General features: G+C 39.6%; 1 protein-coding gene across 4 annotated transcripts in view; it reads left to right on the top strand.

The window, feature by feature from the left end:
* Nucleotides 1-15,869, top strand: part of fndc3ba (fibronectin type III domain containing 3Ba) — a 100,496-nt gene that overhangs the window by 49,359 nt on the left and 35,268 nt on the right. For all 4 annotated transcript variants that reach the window (XM_004082165.5, XM_011490172.3, XM_020713392.3 and 1 more), the window contains 4 exons: nt 274-350; nt 5,907-6,135; nt 6,224-6,395; nt 6,607-6,737. In XM_004082165.5, coding sequence (XP_004082213.1) covers nt 274-350; nt 5,907-6,135; nt 6,224-6,395; nt 6,607-6,737 — 609 coding nt within the window. The remainder of the gene's footprint in view (nt 1-273; nt 351-5,906; nt 6,136-6,223; nt 6,396-6,606; nt 6,738-15,869) is intronic.

Consider the following 15,869-nt stretch of genomic DNA (forward strand, 5'->3'; position numbering starts at 1 on the left):
CATGTCAGACTCAAAACGACCAGGAGGCATTTACAGGGTACCAACATTTGTGACGTTCTTTTTTTTCCCTCTTAATTCTTTCTGAGGGCATGCAGGCGGTTTTAAGGAGATTTTATAAGTTGATGTTAAAACTGAGTTTATGGTGCTCTTGATCCTGACTTGACCTGCAGCAAATCATACTGTATTTTCCTGCCTCTGTCATGCGCCTGTACATTAACGTTATATCCTCTGAATGGGAAGTTTTGTTGAGGAATTTCTCTCATTTTTTTCCAGGTCCTGCTGAGGTTCCCATGATGTCTCCAAATGGGTCAATCCCCCCCATCCATGTTCCCCCAGGGTACATTTCACAGGTTAGTGTTTGTGCTAGAAGTCCTTCGTCTGATCACATCATTTCTGAAGGAAGTAAAACTTCTCTATTGGAAGGGAAAAAAAACAGGTTTTTACATTTCTCAGTTTGTTTAAGCTGCTTTATTTTCTGCAAGAGCTCTCCTTTGGGATATCTTATTATTGCTTCAGTTCATTGAGGCTGCTCATCGTCTTGTATCACTCCGTCTGGGTTTCTTCTCGTCAACAGATGTCTGAAAATCTTTGAACTGTAGTTAAAACCAACATACAGGGGTTGTAAACAGCATTTCAAATCATTCATTCATTTTCGTATAGAAGTCACTTATTTCTCCTTGATTTCAGTATTTTTTCCTGCAGATTGTAACTTGGAGTCTGAAAGGTGCCTCTCAAGTTGTTGAAGCCGTTTCCATGGTTACTAATGAAATGGAGATTGACGAAGCGGTATCTGAAAGTAACGCACAAGGCTCCTAAAGGTTTTCTTGCATCTATAAGATGGTTGAACATGGAAATTAGTCTATCCATTCATCCATCCAAAAAAGCCACAGTTTTCAAACTGTCTGAACTATGTGAAAACCATCCTCCCCCCATTCAAAAGCAGAAATGAGTTAGTTTTCTTTGGGGGGGAAGGAGCAAAAAATGAAGTCTGTCCTGGTCAAAGCGTTACATAATTGAGCAGAACACAAAACGTCTGCAAAGTCTTCTCCTCCCAATGCAGCACACGTCAAAGGGTCCATAAATCAGAGAGGAAGGAGCCGCACATTTATTGCTATGGGGGAGGGGGGCAACTCCAGACCTTCAAGGCCACCGTCCAACTTGCTTGACCCACTTACTGTTTATTACCTGGGTCAGGTGTTTCCAGGTACTCATGTTTATGCTTCTTGAAAAGAAGAAAAACAGCAAATCTTGTCTTTAAAGTGTTTTTCAGCATTTCAGTGAACTGCTGTTCCAATTTACTGAATTGTTAGTTGGGTAAGTTTATAAAAAAAAGAAAGAGGAACCCCCATCCACTCCCATGTGGGGACTTTTTCACATCATTTTACAGATGATCAAACCTAAGGACAAAGATTTATCTCTTTCAACGTGGCAGAAATCTTAACTGAACCATTAAAGACAGTTTAAAGAGCAGATTCTGACACACTGTCATTCAAAGTTTTTAATGAATACCACTCTCAAACAAGAAGTGACTTGGGAAAAATTAAGGCAAACTATTTGTTTGGTGTAGCTCACTGAAAGGATCTCGAAAAAATTTGACAGAAGTTGGTTTGTCGTCTGTTGAAGAATGCATCTCACATTAGTTTTCATTTGGTTTGAAATCAAATGTTGAGAAATTTCTGAATGACTTATTTGGTAACAATTTTTTGATAGAATGGCTTTTACTTTGAAAGCCTTTCAGACAGGCGTGTCCAAAGTCCGGCCCGTGGGCCAAATGCGGGCCAGATTTCTTCTGGCCAGCAGGCTCCTGCCAAAGTATCAATAATATTTAGCGCCCAGCACTTTCTGAACTATGATTTCTTGATTGTGATTGGCTTATGTTATAAGCTGTTGCAAACCTGTGGCAACTTGACTTTTAGAGTCTTTAGGGCCAAACGAGAAAAAGAGATTTGTGAACTTAGATTGACAAAGTATTTTTCCAGAAAATTTCTTCATTGCATCTTTATTCTTCAAATAAAAAAATTCCCAGTAACTTTAGTAAAAATGTATTTAGATATATTTTTGTTATATGTGAAGAGATGAAAAGTATCTCATTAAAAAAACGTATTTATTATATAGTTCATTTGCATTTAATGGTATTAAGGGAGTTCCTAGAATGCAGGTTGCTGGGCCTTTGCAGTAAATTTGGACACTCCTGCTTTAGGAAGACTTTAGGATACCAGTCAGTTCCTGTTTGGGTGAAACCTAACTGGCCATAAGGTAGACATTATGCAAATGCTGTACACGGTGATGTAATTAGGAAAGGTAAGGAAAACATGGGCTTCAAATGAGGCATTTAGACATCTCAGAGAAGCGTCTTCTAAGGGACAAAATAACTCCCTCTGCTATAGACTTTTGTTTTTTTTCATCTCTGCGGACAATTTGCATCGACCAAAAGCTGAATAACATGTTGAAGGAAAGGCACAAATCCAGCAGATCTAAATGACCTCTAACGGGGAATGTTTCAACATAGCTTTCGCAGACTAAGCCCGTCTTTCAAGGACTTAGGGATTCTTGGTTTGATCATTTTTTTAAAGAACAAACGCCAGAAATAGAACTGGTGGTCATTGTTAAAGATTGGGAAGTATTAGACACTGAAGGAGGGCATTCTGTAGAAAGCTTTGCTCCGACCACACGTTAAGTATGTGCCAGACATTCCACCTTTCCTTTCAGTTGTAGTTAATAAAAACAAGTATCCAGCCTCCCGCCACATCTGCGCCCAACAGGAATGTGCTGATTTGTGGTGTTAAGGCCATTCGTTTTCTTTCCTGTATGAATTTGTGCCTGTGTTCTCCCTTGAATGCCCCCAGAATGGGGGGAAAAAGAGAAGGAATCAATAGACCGTCCTCACAAACATTTGTGGTGAGCGGCTTGTGGTATTGTGTTCCTACGGCTATGAAAGTCAGGTCATTGGCTGCCTGTGTTTGTCTGTGTGTGGGTGTGTGTTAGTCGGGAATCGGCCAAGTATGAGCGGGAGGTACTGTCACTCTTACATAAACAAGGCGGATGGGGGAGACGGGCCTTCGCTGGACAGCTTTCAGGGGGTGTGAATGTTGGAAGCGATGGGGAAAAATCTGTGCGATTGGCCAGAATGGATAGATTTTTAGTATGTGTCAAGGTTTTCCTGTTTGTGGGTGTCCTGTGCTTATATTCAAGTCAATTCCTTGCCAATAAAACGTACATGTAGAGCTGGTATGTAGGCCAGCTCCACATGTCCTCCCACAGGGACTTTGCCCTTATCTTCCTGTAAACACTCTGTTTTTCCCCTCTTCAGCAGAGGAGGGGATGAGGGGGAGACGAGGGCCTCCTCTTCATCCGCCTTCTCCTAACGCCCCCCTTCTCTTGAATTTCTCCCTCGGATTAGTTCTGTAACCTTCTTTGTCCCCTCCTGGCGGCCCTGCGCACCCTCACTCCTTTCTTTTCTCTGTCTGGTGTGTTTTGACAGTGCGCTGCTTCTCAGTTTGTGTTGGGGCGTTTGGGGTGGTGTTATGTGGCCTGTTTCTGACAGTGTGGATGTTGTTGTTAGGGACCAAGGATTGCTTCCCCTCTCTGCAGGGAGTGTGTGTTTGCTCTCTCCTTGGAATGCGCGCCTGTGAAAGTGTCTGAATAGCTGGAATGTGTGTGTGAATGTGTGTCCCCCCCAGTTCCTCATTGTGAAAGTTATTATATGTATTGAAACTTTAGTCATGCGAGGCATTTGCTTCTATTGACAAGAACATTACTTGGTTTCAACACTTTGAGAGAACCCATTACTATCTCCTTATCCTTTGTCAAGGTGTTGGATAATTCCTGAAAATAATTGCTTTATCACAGGTCCTACTATACACAAAAACTCATAAAAAAAGAGAGCAAAAAAAAGATAAGAAACTTAGCATTTATCATTAAATTAGGCAGTATTACAATCTGGTCAGTTCAATATTAAGCCGAATCCGAATACTTCCCCTACCTCTACGGCTTCAGCCTACCACACCAATTGTAGGGGCATTTGGAGGAGTAGGGTTGTCCGAAATAGTTTTTTTTTAGGGCTAACTCTCACGGCGGCGGGATGCAGTGCTGTCTCCTGCTAGGGTGTTACGCGTTATCCGTTTTCTTTGCGTGGGTATTATCTGTTGCACACATGTGTAAATTTAAATTTAAGTAATGACTTTTTGTTTTAGCATGACCTTTTTAAGTTATAAAACCAATGTTTTTACGTAGTATAGCTGAATAATACGAATCACATTACTAACATTAGTTAATGCATAATTAAGCATTAACTAGCTGTTAATTAAGTGTTGATTGCCACTTTTAGCCATTACTTTGCATTATTAAGTGTATTACTGAGGGATATTTTTCTAAGCAAAATCTAAAGTTTATTGTTTAACCTCACTTAATGCATTGAAAGCATTGAGTAAAGAATAATTGCTCAGGCTACAATATGGTTCCAATGATCAATTCATAATTATTAAATAAGGTAATTAATGCTTAAGTAATGCCTATTAGGCTTTTCAGCATTAATTAAGAATTAGGTCATCCTAAAAACACAACATAGTAAAAATGATTACTTTAGACATTAAGACTCTACAAACACATTAACATGTAGTTATTGCATACTTAATGGTAAGCAGTTGTATAAGACAGCTTGTAATAAATTCTTAATGCATTATGTAAGTATGAATATTAAACACGAGCGGCTGTGGTAAAGCGGTAGGGCGGTCGACCCATGATCGTAAGATTGCAGGTTCGATTCCCGCCTTGCACGCCCATGTTTCGAAGGGTCCTTGGGCAAGACACTGAACCCCACCTTGCCTCTGGTGGGAGGTTGGCGCCAGTGTTCGGCAGCGGAGCCGCCATCAGTGTGTGAATGTGTGTGTGCATGGGTGAATGGGACTATGACTGTAAAGCACTTTGGGCCTTCGAAAGAGGGTTGAAAGCGCTATATAAGTATACGCCATTTACCATTTAACATTTACCAAACATTAGTTATCTGCTAACTAAAGCATGTAGTAATACACTTAGTAATGGAAAGTAATGCATAAAAGTTCTACTTTTTTTAATAGTTTATTAATGCTTCATTATGAATTAACAAATATTACTGAAGAAACCCGCTTTGTATAATGTTACCAACCTTTTTGTGGTATCCCGAATTACTCGAATGCAAATTTTAGCTATTAAAAAAAACCACATTGAAAATAAGATACTAACCATCCCTCCCCGCACAGTTGTCTTGAATAAATATGATAAATGATTACCGGTAAATGTAAAGTTGAACATTTTAACAGGAGCTGACAAGAAATTGTTCTAATTTGAAACCAGATTGGCCTTCTCATTCAAATGAATGGGAAGCTGTGTCCAAACATTTGGTCTGTACTGTAAATATATAAATATTAGTCAAATGGTAAAGTAATAATTTCTTGTTGTTGTATAGCAATAAAAATGTAGCGTCCCGATTATTTTTTGTTAATGTGTCTGTTAGTTGTGTAGAAGTGTGTTTGTTGCTCAGTTTCTCCTGAGTTGTTCACAGAGTGAACTTGTGGTGAACTTGTTGCAGTGCTTCACAGATGACGAGCTCTCCAAAAGCTTTCACCTCACCTCGTTTGGTGTTTTTAATGCCTTCAAAAAGACTGACGGAAAATTGTTCTTTCTTCCTGTCTACTTTTAAATGATTTCCATTAATTACCGGTACACAGAAATGTTTTTTTAAAGCAGTGAAGAGTTTGTTTGTATTTTTCACATAATGAAACTTTTCCACAATTTGTTGCTTTGGAACTGGTAAAGACCCAAAAATATTTAGAACATGCTAACATTTTAGGACTCACAGGAATGCCTCCATAAAGACAACATTCTTTATTTCAGTTTTCATGGGTTTTGTAATTTGTTCCTGCCCACAGGTGCTGGAGGATACCGCGGGGGTCCGTCGAGTGGTGGTGACCCCTCAGTCTCCAGAGTGCTACCCCCCTTCATACTCCCCAGCTCTGTCCCCTACACACCATTTGCCCCCTTATTTGGCTCACCCCCACTTCATCCCCAACTCTCATTCCTTCTACCCTGTAAGCCCAGGGGAGCTGCCTCCCCACCAGTACTACCAGCACCACCTTCCCCCCATGTATGGCGACCCAGGTAACCAATCTGTCTACTAAAAGGGTTTTTCTTAAGGGTTTTGAAACATAAAACTTGGAAAAATAAAACCTATCATCTTCTCTTTAAGAAATCATCTCAGTTTATGGGATGTCGAGCTACATAAGCACAGAAGAGACGTACAGTAAGCCGCAGCCTAAAAAGATCAAGGAACCACGGCAGCTGGAGCCACAGAACCGGCTCAATTCTCTGCCCTCCACTCTGTATAAGGGCAGCATGGGACCGGCGCACAATGGATACAGGTGAATGTTTTTAGAAAGATTAAAATAACATATGCCAACTCAATATAGATGTGAATGTAATTTACCTGTCAATTAAAAAAAAAGGGCATTTTGATTTCTAAACTTTTAAACATTTGTTTAAATGAAAGAAAGCTATCCAACTTTCATTTTTCTTTGCCCTCCTTTGTGTTAATCAAGTCATTTTTTATTCGTGATTCCTTTTGTGATGCAGCAACAAAACGCACGCCTCGTCACTCGGGTCAGTGGGGTCAGGGAGTGGAGTCAGCAGTCCAGGGGGCAAGAAACCAGAGAGACGACTCCGCTGCAGCCCCAGAAACAATGAGCCAGAGACACACACACAAGGTAGAACACACCAACACAATGGCGTCTGTTTCCAACCTGTGCATTGCTGTAGTGCTGTGTGCGGTGAAATCACCACTTCTCTCTCCCTGGAAGAGTCACCTGTCGTCCTGCTGTCTTTGTATCTGCCTTTATTCTCATTACCCTCGGTGCCCCCTCTGCATTTAGGCCCCATGACGGGAACATGTTGCCCCTTTCTTTCTCCGCCCACAAAAAAAAAAAGAAAAAAAAAAAGAAAGATTGGATGAAAAATGAATGCAGCCTCACTGGAGTGAGGAGATCATAAAAGCGGCAGGATCTGGATGGACGGGTTGAGGTGGGATGGTGGGGAAGGGGCTAAGAGGGGTTGTCTGGGTAACCACATAGTTGAATCCGTCCCTGAGCGCTATCGTTTTACCCCCACTACAATACCAGCCTTGTTGGTGAAGGCTGAGCCATAGAGTGGGGGGGTTGGGGTGAGAGCGATAGGTGAAGAGGGGGGGGGGTTACATACCTTTAGAGTCCAACAGAGTATGAGGGAAACCTTTGAGGTCTGCGATTTAAACAGCGCGGCTCAGCCTTATCGCTCGCACAGACAGACACAGGACCCTGAGGTGTCCCGGCCCACATGCACCTGGTTACATGGCGCACCTGGCTCATGTGCTCGCACACATGTAACCTCTAGAGATGCATGCGTTTATGGACGCCATCATTTTGACTGTCAAGCTCTTCTTAAAATTTAACGTCACCGTAAAAGGATGATTTAATCCTTTTCAGTTGGGTGTCGGATCACAGGAAGGTTCCAGCTGAGTCGGGCGGGTGCAGATCTTTCCTGCAGTTTATGACCTCCGATTCTTTTATCAGAAAAACACAAAGAAGTCAGACTTGTCCCACCTTCCAGGAGATTTTTAAGCTTTATTATGTGGGACAAATAAAAATGGCTAAAGCACTTAATTTGATTTAATATCGAGTCATATTTACCACTTGCTGTTTGACCAGAATTCTTTTGCAAAATCTCATTTTTTATTGTAACTGTTGCTGTTTGAACTTCGTGAAAGAAATTGGGTAAAATCTCTCATTTTTTTCAAAGTAAAATTGTAATTTAAAATTAAACACATATTAATAAAAAAACTTGTTGGGTGCATTAAAAATTTGAGTAGCTGTAAAATCAGTTGTTCATTAAATTTCATGCAGGGCAGTGTTGGAGTGAATAAAAGGGTTTGTGCAATGAAAGCAATCACATATTCAATCTAAGTGTCAAGCTTTTTATCCTTGATATTTTTAGTAATGTTTTTTTTTAATGCTTTTAATTTACGCTCAAGTTTCAGACATTTTTTCCCTTCACAGTTTAGTCTTAAAATGAAATTTAAGCTTAGGCACTTGAGCTTCCTGCTGTTGATTTATGCTTCTGTAAAGGTTTTGGAATAGCAGGGATTCCCCTCAAACATACATTATCACAGAAGTGTTGACTCCACTCATCTATTGAAGAAAAAAGTCGACAAGAAAGACTGAAAAAAACATGAAACTGACAAAAGTAAAACTAACTAAGGATTTTATGAAAATAAAACCCCAATAAAAATCAGAAATATAAAACCTAAATAAATATTTTATGTACAATTCCTAACAAATGAGGGACTCTTAATGGAGGAAACGTTTTTCATTTCAATTAAAAGATAATTATTTACAGGATCCTTCAAAAATTGTTGACATCCATCATGGCAACTTTTAGGAATTTCCCTATAAATCCTAAAAAGTGATTTTACTACTTTATTTCCCAAAGCTCATGCAGCTAAGACACCAAACGTTATTGTGTTTAAATTAAAAACATTATTTTGACTAAGATATTGGGACGACACTAACTTAAACTTCAAGTAGTGAATAGTGACTATTAATTAGAAGTTTACACTTTGTTATCTTTTTATTTAGCTTTTGACAGTATTTTTTTTCTACCTCAAAGGAAGCTTTGCAGTCTGTTTTTGTGCTGTGTTGCCAAAAAATATCTTATTTTGACTAGAAAGGTGAGTTCTAATAATGAAAGGAATTTTAGTTTTTGCTGAAAAGGCAAATATTTAGACGTTCTGTGGTTGCCCTGACAAAAAAATATGACTTGGAGACAGACGGTTCTGTACTCAGAAGGAATCTGAGCAAGCTCTTGCTACACACAGACCCACTTACCGGTAGCTTACATAAGAAAGTAAAAAAGCCACTTTTCCCTGTCATTGTGCTGGTTTTATGCTGGAGCTTCTTTCAGCTAACTCTGTGGCTCACCGGACTGACAGAAACATGTTAGCTTTTCCCTGGGAGTTTATTCTGGTCTGTCAGGGTCTCTGTACAGTGCTGGAGATCCAGCTGAATCAGCTGGATGCAGCACAACATGAACGTGCACACATGCATGCAAACACCCCATGACGGGGCTTCCCGTAAAACATTCTGAGAACGAGGGTCCAAAGGATAGAGGGCAAACGGAGCCAAGCGGGGGCTGGAATGTGTGATTGGAGGGACTGAAGCAGAAGTCCTGCACCACCTGAAGAGCCAGGGAAGGAAAGACAGTGCAAACATTAAAAACTAAAGTTGCTTTTTGGCTTGGCACATCTAAGCACGGTCCAGTCTAGAATACCACACACACACGGAGCCGCCCACGCCATGCCCTTGATGCCCTTTCCCCTGTGTGTGTGTGTGCGGTTTTTTCCCAAATGCCAAAAGACAGCAGACTGACTTGGAACAGTGTCCGTTCTCCAGCAAAGCCAGCTCAACTGGCCATTTTCCCCCGAATGGAGCATTTTTGCTGAGCAGAAACAGATGTGGGCTGCGTCCTCTCCGTTCTCCCATCTTGACTCTACATCATGCCACCACAGGTCCTGACTCTCACTGAAAAACTGGATCGTCAGCAGAAACAGACGGATCAGCTCCTCTCAGCCCATCCATCTTAGCTTCAGAGCCAAGTGCTGTAAAATCTGGCGAAACCTGGTGTGCGCCGTGACTTCCATGTCCGCTGTGCTGCCTTTTATCAAACATTTCGTACTTTGATTACTCGATCAGCAATGTCCAGCCGTTGTGTAGCTGAACAGATTAACCTTTTAAAATCGGACACCTAAATAACACACGCTGTATGACATGCCGTAAAGGCAATCGGCTAAATCTGTTGCAAAGAAAAGCAGCTTTTAATATCGGCTTTGCACCGATATGCAGCAACTTATGAACGTAATGTTGCGTAACGGCTTTAAGCTGCTTGTCTCCATGACAGATTTAGCTGATAGATTGTGTAAATGATTGTGTAGATACTTCATTACTGTAAAGTGTTGTATATCAGCGCAGAGCTGCTTTTCTGTGCTTCAGAATCCTCTGGAGTTACATCAATTGCGTAAACGGTTGAAGAGTTACGGTAGTCGACAGAATGTCAACACTGGAGCTGAAGCGCTGCTGTTAAAGGGTTAAATTTATTTTGTATTTTTCATAGCATGGTCCGAGAGTAGCACCAGAACTTCTTAGATTTGACCAAAAAGCTGTTTTCTTTATTGACACTATTTCTATTTATTAGAATTGTTACAAATATAAATTAATATTTAGTTCAAATGGTGATCAAATTCATGTGACTTAGACTTGCAATTTACACTGAAGACCACAAATTGGTCAGCATTTAATTCTAATTTTAGACTAATTTTTGAATATTTCCTGTGCCAGTCCAGTTCAGCTTCAGTTGAAATATGGCCAAACTGTGAAATTACTAGAATATTTAAAAACATGATTATAAATGTAACTTTTTCGGGCCACAAATCATATGAACTTTTTACTGTAGCTGTTTTTCAATCAGCTGCAACTCTTTTCATATTTTGCTTAGTGTGACATCATCTATTTGGATTTTCATTGTGAGTTTGCTGAGCGGAGTGGTGACTCAGCTTTAGCAACCATCAGTCTCCTCTTTCTCCTCCTCCTGCTGTGTTTGTAGTAACAGGCCTGAAAATGTGTGAACACAGTCTCTCGCCTGCCTTACTGAGCTCTTCTTGTGAAGCGCCATTGCGATTGCTCCTCCCACATCCTCCCACACATTACCTCCTTTCCCGCCAACCCAAATACGGCCATCTTTGTTGGTGCAAGATAGTGAGCCTGGTGGAAGATGGCGATCAAAAGGGTAAAAATGTTAAACTAAAAAGGGGAAAAAAAACCTCAAAGTTGGGAAGTGCAAAAGGAGCATGTGCAGAAAACAAACGGAGAACAAGGGGTGGGTTTACCGGCAGAGGAATGTCTTTCCTGCTGATATCGCGTAACGGGGCCAGTGGGATTAGTGAGGTTGTTCCCGGCAGTCACAGTTGCACCACCGAAATTTCCCATCCTGGTAAAGGAATCTTTCCATTGAAGCAGTAACCTCAACACATGATGAAGCTCCAGCACGAACTGGTCAACGTCAAACAGAGAAGAGAAACTAGGCTTTGTCCTTTCAGCAGTTTCTGTGAATTACCAGCATGACCTGCCTGTAGCTCAAGTTGTTTAGAAAAAAAAACTATAACTTTGTAAGAGTTTAAATTGCTCTAAATTGTTAATTAAGAGTAAGCAAAAAAACAACACCATTTATCTCAGTTTACTTTCTAAAAATAGTGTGAAATGTAAGGATATTCAAAGAATCAGATATAAAATAAAATGTAAATCTACATTTAAACTACTTGGTGCAACTATCACCAAACAAAAACCACAACATGCTATGGCTATTCTTATGCTCAGCTATTGTTACAGCTTCAAAGCTGCAGCAGAAAAGGGCTTTAATTTTTTAAATTTTTATTTCTTTCAAAATATACCCTAAGCATTTGTTGCAGTTTTAATGTGTCCTCAAACACAAAATTTGGACTTCTTGTTAAATGGATAGATATGACATAGAAATAATTAAAAACATCAGCAGTTTATATGAAACCATGTTTTTTAAACCTTGCATTCTTTTCCCCGTATGGCTGTTATGGCTTCAGTCGGCCTCTAGATGTCCTCGTTTTTTCTCAGTTTAACTGAAACCTTGACGTGTTAAATTTTCAAGCAAATTCTGCAGAACAATGTGAGATTTTAGCAACCTACAAAAAAATGTCGATTTCTATTAATTTTTTTATTGCTGACAAGTTGAAGTACTGCCCTTTGAGTTTTGTTTTTTTTTCGTTTGCGGAGAACTTTTCTTGGGGATAAATTTCCCATTGCCCATGCTAGCAGCAGTAATTGGAATTCACTGTAGTTAAAGTACAAAACAGTCTTTCATTTAATGTGTGTTTTAGTATTTATAACATAAAAAAGGCCTATCCAGCTAAAGATACGACCCACATAATTGCATAACATATGGAATTTATTGGAAAATACAAGGTTTTTGTTGATCAGTATTAAAGGCCATAAAATATTTAGGACTCATTACTAAATACTTGCTAGTAAAAATATGCAAGTAACAAATACAACAAAAAACTGTGAATCGACTAAACTTATCTTTTATAATTAAAGGACATCTAAGGCAGAGGAAACTCGTTTTAATCTTTCTTTTTTTTTTTTTACTAAGATTTGACTGTAAACACTATAATAATGTAAGTATGACAACTTCGTTTTATGTCGTCTCATTTACTGACGCTGTTTGTCTTCTTTTTCTCTCTGCTGAACGGCGCTTGTCTCTTTCTCCATCTGCCTTTTCTGCTCTTGGTTTTGGCCTCCACAGCACCTGCCAATCTGCTTTCACTCTTGAGACTTTTTTTTGTTTTTTTTGGATTTTGGATGAACAGGGTTGAAGGGGGTCAGGGTTTAAAAAAACTTCATCCACATAATTTCTCAACATCTCTGATCCGCAGCAAAAAAGAAAGAAAAAGAAATGACTTTTACACTATTTTCACAGGTTTTGGCACCTGCTTTTAAGATGTATTTTTTTCTGTTTGAGTGGGGCTGCAGTCCTTAAGGTCTTCGCATCACTGTCTTTTTATGAAACCATGACAACTACACTGCAAAAAACTCAATCTTAAGAAAGTAAAACGATTGTTGTTTCAAGAAAAAATGTATTTTGTTTTCTGTCATGCAGGAAAAATAATGTCATCAAGAAAGTTTTTAATTGCAAAATAATCTTAGTTTGAGAAAAACTAAGATTATTCTCTCAGGAACTAGAATTCTTTTTTAAATGAGACAATTTTTATTTTTCACCCCATTAGCATTTTTTATTTGTTTTTTTTAAAGAAAATCTTCTAATGTGGTAAGAATTGTTTTATGTATCTCTAAGAAGGCTGTTTTTGCAGTGTAATTATTGAGAACATTGATGATTTGAAATATTAAACCTTATATTAATCTGTTTAAGGCTTAATAGCTACTTGAAGAAAACTTACCTCAATTTTGCGATAAAGGTATAAAAGCTGGATATGGCAAGAACTAATAATAGCATAGTTGTCATTCAGGAATTACTTTATTTTTCTTCTTTTTAAAATTTGATTCCTCTCCATTAAATCCTCAATTTTCTCATTTAGCGTCTTTTTCTACAGTTCTTTGCCAGGATTGCCCCCCACCACACACTCACTCACCCACCCACCCCTTTTCCTTAATCCCCCTACCAACAATCCAGACCCTGTCCATGAGAACCAGACCTTTACTATGACAACCACAATGTCAGGCATTTCTCAACAGTATTGTGTGTGCGTGCACGTGTGTGCATGTGCATATGTGTGTGAGGCCCAGCTGTTGAGCAGATGGAATGCTCACTATGCAGAAGATGATAATGGTGTGGAATCCGAGGTCTGTACCACTCTCACCCTCCATTTTCCTCCTTGTATCCCTCATCTTCCTCGTCTTTCTCCTCACCTCCGTCCTCACTTCTCTCCTCCCCTCCTCTGCACTTCCCTATCTTTAATTTTAGCTGGACCGGATGACTTTCTGTCACTTTGGTCTCTATGGTTCAAGGCCTCTGAAGAGGGGAATCCTATCTTAGCTTCCTTGGTGTGACACACCACATGCACCCTGCGGCCCAGTATTTGAGTTCAGTGGGGGTTGAGTGAGCGTCTGTCAACACATTTTTCACATTTTTCTCTCCGGGCCTTAAAGGTCTTTTTCTGTCCCAGTGCAGACAGAGTGTATCTAAGACTTGCAGGCCGTCATGCAGGAGGAATGCACCTTTCTCAAAGAGAGCTTCTTTTGACTGAGGTTTCCTTTGCGAGCTTCATTGCTAATTTCAAACGTTCTGCATCGGAACTTGAGGGTATTAAAGACATCTGCTTTTAAATAAGAAGAGAAAGAAAACATGGTTGAACAGGAATGGTCTCAGTTTGCTTGCAGATAGATTCTGGTGCAGAAGCTTCGGTGTTCACACTGGACCAGCAGGGAGGGCCTTTTCTTCCTTTGCTTTTGTTTACTAGCACATGTCTGACATTTATAGTTGAAAGAGGCTTGGTGAGAAATGTTTAAGTTGTGCAAATCTTGCAATTTTTCTATTTCTTTCACAGCTTTATTCCGATATATGAGAGACTCTGGGTTATTTAATTCTGGCTGGGCACAAACCACAATGATTAATTTCTCTTTCATTATTCATTAAATTTTATAAATAGTCAGTATTTCTGTGAATGAAAAAGGTGCCATCCATATGTAACTACCAAATCCCAGTCCCTGATTGGTCAAAGTTCGACCCGGTTTACCTTTAAGTGTGCGTTTAATGGCTGCACGGTTTGTACATAGAACCTAAAAAAACTGTCGTAGAAAATCGCGTAGCTATGCATAAATGCAGAAGCCCAAAACGCTTCTTTATGCACGATTATATAGACAGGGAGTGGCTGCTTTAACGCATGTGGGTGGTGAACGTAGTTTAAGATAGTTTCAATCTGCATTTGAGGGAGTATTCTCTGGTGGTTCCCTCTGTGTACTGAGCAAGCTTAACTTAAGTGTGGTGCAGACCTGAAAGTGACTCCTGACCCACCTGAAGACTAGGGCTACAGTTCATTTTCAGGTGACCTTCAGTGTGGTTAGCTACAGTGCGACAGCAGATGGACAGCACAACAAGGCGTGAACTACTCATGTTTGGGTATGAAAAAACTGGAATCTATTAATATTTCATTAGCTAGGGTCCATTGGAGGCGGTGAAGATACTTGGTAGTCAGAGGTCTTGCAGGATGATTCAGTTTTCTTCTATGCACTTTTTTCCTCCCTGTCATTTATTTTATGGGCAAAACTGCTGATAAACAAACCAAATTCATAATTGTGTAACCTTTTTTAGCAAGCTAGGTTCTTATTTATCCGGATGATGTTGTCTTGACATTGAGTCAAGGCATCTGGACTTGAAATCTTCTTCCTTAAAGCTTTTAACCTCTCATCCAAGTGGCTTAATCATCAGTGATGAATTAGATCCTCGTGATAAAACCATTTGGTGAAATGTTTTTAAGGAAGAAGATTTTAAGTCCAGATGCTATGACTCAACCTCAAGACATTTTCTATCTGGGTTGTAGTTCTTCTCTCCAAATGTGTAAACAGAGTAAACCAAATGAAGGGCTGAGGTCTTTTAGTTTTCTGAGTTCAATGGACTAGCCTGGTCTGCATGTCGCTTTTGAAAACTGGAAGCCAGTTTTGTTCCCTTTGTTCAACTCACAGAACAAAAAGAAGCGCCATCCAAAGCTTGGTTTGGAAAAAACAACAGATTAATTCCAATTTTCTGTGTTGATTCAGTTAATTGTGGTTTGTTTCCCGCCTCCTAATTTCTTCCATAACACATTTATGACATTAAATCCATACTCGGATGAAATAACAGAGAATACATAATTATTATTTTTAACAGAAACTTAGTTTAACAAAGAAAAACGTTTTTGCTTTACAATATTTTTTAAATGATTTCTTCTCACTGAGGCTCTAACACGGTTAGTGTTATACGTTAGTGTTCTGCTCGCTAAGGAGTCCTAAAAGAGATATACTGACATATTTGTAATGCATTTTGCCTAAAAACATCCTTCAGAAAAGCTCATGAGGGGCAACCAAGAAGCATGATGGGAAAATGAACAGAGGTGCAGATGTGAACTCCTCTGATTACCGTGGTTACCACATGGATCTGAGAAGCTCAGACACTTCCTACTTAGGTTTATGGTTTTGTGTTGACACAGATGTAGACTCTCTTGCTACATGGAAGTCTGTATTTGAACTGAAACGTGTAGAGGTGACATTGACTTGAACACTTTGCTGTGTTGT

The sequence above is a fragment of the Oryzias latipes genome, chromosome 22 (genome assembly GCF_053564925.1).
Source record: "Oryzias latipes strain Hd-rR chromosome 22, Olatipes_Hd-rR_3.1".
Classification (NCBI taxonomy): domain Eukaryota; kingdom Metazoa; phylum Chordata; class Actinopteri; order Beloniformes; family Adrianichthyidae; genus Oryzias; species Oryzias latipes.